Source organism: Pelodiscus sinensis, chromosome 1, assembly GCF_049634645.1.
Source record: "Pelodiscus sinensis isolate JC-2024 chromosome 1, ASM4963464v1, whole genome shotgun sequence".
NCBI lineage: Eukaryota > Metazoa > Chordata > Testudines > Trionychidae > Pelodiscus > Pelodiscus sinensis.
In genome coordinates, this window is record NC_134711.1 from 29,052,489 (window position 1) to 29,058,488 (window position 6,000).

Sequence of the window (6,000 nt, forward strand, 5' to 3'; positions counted from 1 at the left end):
TGTCTGTCTTTACAGATGAGGTGGTTAACTTATGCAATGTTTTTTGTAGCCATGTTGGTCCCAGAATAATAGAAAGGCAAAGTGGGTGTAGTAATATCTTTTATTGGACCAACTTTTGTTGGTGAGGGAGACAAGCTTTCTAGCTCACGCAGAGCTCTTCTTCAGCTCTGAAAAGCTTAATCCGTGTCACAGCTAAATACAAGATGGAACAGAATGTTTAGCCTGTGATTTTCAGCCTGTGGTCCATGGACCCCTTAGAGTCCACAGACTATATCGAAACGCTATGAAAAAAAATTGTCCATAGAACAGTCATTTTCAATCTGTGGACTATATCTAAGATTTCCAAAGAGGTCCACCCATCTTTTTAGGAGTCCGCAAATTAAAACTGGTTGAAAAGCACTTGTTTATCATAAGTAGTTAACACACATTTCAAGGGACCATTAAAGGTGAAGTGGCTTATATTTTATGATATTTACCACATAAGCGTCATTAAGAAACACTATACTTAAGACAAAGCTAACTTAAGTATTATGATTCCTGTGCAGTAATTATATTTATAAATACTCTAGGTTTGGCTGTTGTATACTGGTTCAAGGCAAACTATTTGTTACAAGATGCAGCATTTCACACACAAACTGGAACTATTTCCTGACTGTAGTGTGACTCTTGTTTTGTTTAATGATGTCAAAAATGCTGCTGCTCTAAGAAAAAAAGCAATGGAAGGATCTATTGATGGAGCATTAATAAATCCTGCAATGGTAAGCAAATCACCAAATAATTGCACTTTGTAACTGTTTATATTACAGTTGTATAGGCTATAATTCTTCCTCTGTTAAAAATGGTATACAAAATTGGGTATGTTTGTATTCCTGCAAGCTTCTGCACATGATTGGACTTCTGTGCATATCCACATCCCCATGAACTTCACTTGACTTCATGCAAGAGTAAGAGTCCATCCCATACAGATCTGATTTAGGATTGGGCTTTAAGAGCCGTACATGTTGATTTACTCAACCTCCTAGAATATGTAGCTATTTGATTTTCTTCCATCTCTCAAAATAAAAGCTAATAAATTGAAAATTTAGTTCCATAAATAGTTGAATAGTCTTCGTATTCTAATAGCTAACATCTGGAGCCCTTGTTCTTCTTTAGAACCTGACATTACCTTTTGTTAGAAATAAATAGCAAAGCAAAAGATCTGGGGTGAAGAAAAAAGAACTTTATTCAACAATTTGAGACATTAGATTGCTGGATTTGATTCTTTTAAATTCTTTGATTTGAGACTGTTAGCCAGTGATGTTATGCATTCATCACTGAGGCTACATCTAGACTACAAGCCTCTTTCGAAAGATTCTTTTGAAAAAGCCTCTTTTGAAAGAGAGCATCTAGACTGCAACCACTTCTTTCAGTCTGGATGCTCTCTTTCAAAAAAGCCCTGTTTGCATTCAAGAATGCCTTTTTTCAAAAGAGCACTTTCAAAAAAAAGTGTTCTTCCTTGTAAAATGAGGTTTACCACGGTCAAAAAAAATGCCATGTTCTCTTTGATTTAATTTTGAAAGAACGCGGCAGCAGTCTAGACGCAGGGGAAGTTTTTTTTTTAAAAAAAAGACACACCCTAAGAAGCAGAAATCATTTTCGACCTTTCCCCCCAAAAAATGTAAGATTTATTTTGCTGAGCAAATATCTCTGTTGATAGATGTGCTTTCCAAAATCCACCTAGCCAAGTTGAAAATAAACATTCACTGAACATTTTGCTTGTCTCAGAGTACCCAATTCTGTGAGGTACTGAACTTGCTTAAATAGCTACAGTGGTTAAAATTCCCTAGTCATATTTTGGTGCACACTTAGGTCATCCTAAAGTTGAGTATTACCTGTTTCAGTGAGTAGTTCCACTAACTTCAGAGGGATAACTCACAGAACAATCTGATGCTCAGTGTAAGGATGGTAGATTTTAGGGTAGTAAAACAGAAGTAATTCAGAGAGAAAGTTAATATTATTAAGATTTTATTCTGACTGGGGAAAAAACTAATTTGTAAAGTTTTTATCTTTTCCTATTCTGTTCTGCAGATTGTTGATCCATTTCAGATACTTGTGGCAACAAACAAAGCAGTTCACTTACACAAGATTGGTAAAATGAAGACTAGAACTCTTTATGCAGAAATCATTTTCAACCTTTCCCCAAATAACAATGTAAGATTTATTTTGCTGAGCAAATATCTCTGTTGCTAGATGTGCTTTCCAAAATCCACCTAGCCAAGTTGAAAATAAATATTCACTGAACATTTTGCTTGTCTCAGAGTACCCAATTCTGTGAGGTACTGAACTTGCTTAAATAGCTACAGAGGTTAAAATTCCCTAGTCATATTTTGGTGTATACTTAGCTCTCAGTGCTATGACTTCTCTAGCTCATCCCTGAGAATCCAGGAATACTCCTGATTGACTTATTTTCTCTTTATATGGACTGCAGGTGGCAGCAGCCCTGATTGTGAGCCTGTTGCAATTATTTTTTTAAATACCAAAAAGTAGGCTACCTGTAATTGACACCAAATCCTGGTGCAAACGGTCAGAAATATATTTACTTGACAGTACTCAAATGAGCATTGAACTGCTAATGAGTATCTTCAGCAAAAGGTAAATGTAACCAGTGTCTGTCAGTATTTGAAATCAACTTGAGGTCTGTAAAAATTGTTAAAATATTTGATTTTAGGTGTTTTATTTATCAAAGTACATATTTTATTAATATAGCATCCTTAGAGTGGGATATAATCACAACACAATAGGCTCACATTTTTAAAGTTACCATAATACCAAGGACAGAAAATATACTCCCAGCTTTTCTCCTTCCATTTAAATTTTTAAAACACCATGTAAAATAATATACAAAGATGAAATTGAGTAAAAATAATAATCCATTTTATCCATAGGAAAAATTAATTTCATACCATTTCTTATTATTTTTGCCACCAAGCAACCAAATATGACAACTGTCTGGATAACCAAACTATTGTATAACACATATTCTAATTATGAGATCAATAAGAGGACTTAGCCAAAATTGGGGAAAAACATGTCTGACAATAAATGCTACAAAATAGTAAGTAATATGGCAAATCTTCAACATAGCTGGACCTAAAGGTATATGAATAGTTGTGTGTGTCAGTGCAAGTTCACTTGCCCTTTTTTAAAAGTCACATACATTGTTTGAAATTTGTGTTTCTAATTAGCTTATTAAGATTTTTACTTATTTCTCTGACACCTTAAGTTCTAGAAGATCCCAGGAATGCAAAAACTAATGGATTTGCAAAAGCAATGGCAATTTTTAAGTTTTAGATTTAAGATGTTTCTCCAGACATAAACTTGTAAATGTAAATGATATATTCTGAATGCAGTAGTTGTACATGTATATAACTAGTACATATAAATATAGAAGCATTGTGCTTTTGGATGAGAGCGCGTTCACTCACCTTTGTCGTAAGTAAAAGAGCTGAGACAGAATTAGGAAGACCAAACATTTTCCTCGAAAATATATTTTACACTTTTTCTAATGAGCTAAGAACAATTTTTACAGTGTGAAATTTCTGTGCCACAGAATATTTGAGTACAAACTTTGCCCTAAGCACTGAAGCGATTAAATTATTTCCATACATATGAGAAAAACAAAGAATTGCTTGTATAGACTTTAAGGCACGCCCTTTAACCTTCTGTATTCTATTCATCACTGCATGTACAACAAAAACCCAGATTAAAAAAGGGCTTGATTTGTTCAGGACAGTGGTCATTGTCCATTTATGCATGTTTGGTCTGCAGCCAAAGGTAATTACTTTAGTTTTCTGACAATTTATGGGCATACTCTCCTGTTGACAAAAAAAAAAATCTTTAAAATGTCTTAAACACTTTAGATCCAAAAGTATTTGGGGCAACCAAAGTAAAAATTGGGCCTGTCTTCTCTGCTGCTATAACTGGCACTGGTCAACAGCTGTGGAACTATGCCAGTTTATACCATTGTAAAATTTAGCAAAATGACCAAACAGGTTAAACTGGTCACTTGCTTCCATGTAATGAGAAAATTACTAATACAATGTCAATATTTTTCATCTTAGATTTCAGATGCATTGAAAAAGTTTGGTATTTCAGACACTGACTCTGCAGTGCTCATTGTTCTCATTGAAGACAAAGAAAAAACTGTAAATCTGGAAGGCATAATATCTCAAGTGGAAGGCCAGCAGGTTTCTCTGGAAGAACTCCACAAAATAACAGACATAGCAAAAGTTAAAAAGGTTTGTAAAGGCTTGTTTTAGGAATATATGAAATAAGACTAGGATATTTTACTTAACTAGTTTCTAAATTCAGTGATTACTCATTCATTCTTTTTCTTTAACCTTGTGGGGTTTTGCAGAAGTGATTGGAAGCTTTTGTTTTAAGTGAAAATGGAATATTTGTTTGCTGCTGATTCTATTTGCTATTCAGAGAATTTCATTTTTCAATGGCTATTGATCCAACAGCATCTAAAATTGGCTCCAGCAATGGGTGTGGATAGAAAAGGAATGCTATATTGAGTCGTTTAGAGGTTTCTCACAACAGCAGATTTGCACTTTCTGTTTTTTTCTGGGGAAGATGCATGGAATTAAAAATAAGGTTCAAATACTGGAAAAGTTTATACACTTACTTAACGCAAAGCATGTGAATAAAGGACCTTGTACGAGGGTCCTAAAATAGTAATGAAGTGACATATTGTGGGCAGTTGCTTTAGAAATTTAAAAAAATGCCATGTCATAGCTTTTACTTCAAGTCCTTGCTGCTTTGTTCAACGTGTGTTATATATAGTCTTCTGGAAACCAAAACAGGACTGTGGTTAACTGTACTAGAATATAAAATAGCTGTTCATTAACTGAAAAGCTTTATATAATAAATTTATTTACAGTAATGGTTGCAAACCCATTTTCATATCTAAACATGATCAGCAAAGGACTTCTTAAAAGCCGAGTTCGGGTCTTTTCTTTTTCTTTTTCTTTTCTATAATATGTAACGAAGGGTTGGGGATTTGGTAGGGGACGATTAATTCTACATTTTTACCTTTAGAAATATCAAGAATGCCAAGTCCAGTTTTCCTTCTATATTGTTGCAGAACCTTTTGTAAATCTTTGAGATGTGTGGGAAGCTCTCACACTTAACTGAAGGGCAAAGTGTTAAGTATTTAGACAGATCCTGTGTGGAATTCTGGTCCCATTGAAGTCAGTAGAATTTTTCCAGGGTCAGAATTTCAGTCCCAGTTTCCAAAATGCTCATTATGTTAAGAAAGTTAATTAGATGCAGACCAAAAAAACACAGAGCTCTTTTAAGTGCCTGGCTAAATGTCCCATTTCCTCAGTTTCTTAATTTTCACTCTCTTTCCTCTTGTGAAAATTTGTCTGGTTCCTCATTCTCCATCATGTATAGCCTGAAAGACAAGATCTACATTTCTAAAGTTAAAAAAATGAAAACATATTTAACATGTTTCTTGTATATATTCTTTATACCTTTCATAAAGAAATGTTTTATTGCACTGGATTTTTTTTTAAGAAAAGGAGTACATTCCAAATTTTTCTTCATGTAACCTTTACATGTTACATTTTTTTGTTTCTACAGATGTACAAACTTACTCCACAGGAAGAAAAAATTGGCACATTGCTGGATGGCATCATTTGCAGAATGTCAACAAAAGATATTTCATGAAAACATCCAAATAAAAAATCCACTTTAAAGCTGCAGGAACAGCTATTGCAACCATTATTAATTTTGGACTCTGTCTCACTACTGAAAACATTGAAGCAATATTTTTTCTTCAGCTTCATTCAACACCAGAAGTGCATCACATAATGCAGTATTGAACTGTTTGAATTCTCACAGCTTGTATGGATTCTAACCATTGTTTTATTTACAAATATTTTTTAAAATAATGTTTCCCAATATCTTTAACAGGTCATAAACATAAGCTTTCAAAATCTATTACTATGTACCTTT

At 33.8% G+C, this 6,000-nt stretch overlaps 1 protein-coding gene across 3 annotated transcripts in view; it reads left to right on the forward strand.

The window, feature by feature from the left end:
• Nucleotides 1-5,767, forward strand: part of TPRKB (TP53RK binding protein) — a 7,150-nt gene extending 1,383 nt beyond the window's left edge. For all 3 annotated transcript variants that reach the window (XM_006120410.4, XM_006120411.4, XM_014572188.3), the window contains exons 2-5: nt 570-758; nt 2,068-2,190; nt 4,101-4,277; nt 5,626-5,767. In XM_006120410.4, coding sequence (XP_006120472.2) covers nt 615-758; nt 2,068-2,190; nt 4,101-4,277; nt 5,626-5,712 — 531 coding nt within the window. In that variant the 5' untranslated portion in view covers nt 570-614 and the 3' untranslated portion in view covers nt 5,713-5,767. The remainder of the gene's footprint in view (nt 1-569; nt 759-2,067; nt 2,191-4,100; nt 4,278-5,625) is intronic.
• The last annotated feature ends 233 nt before the right edge of the window (nt 5,768-6,000 follow it).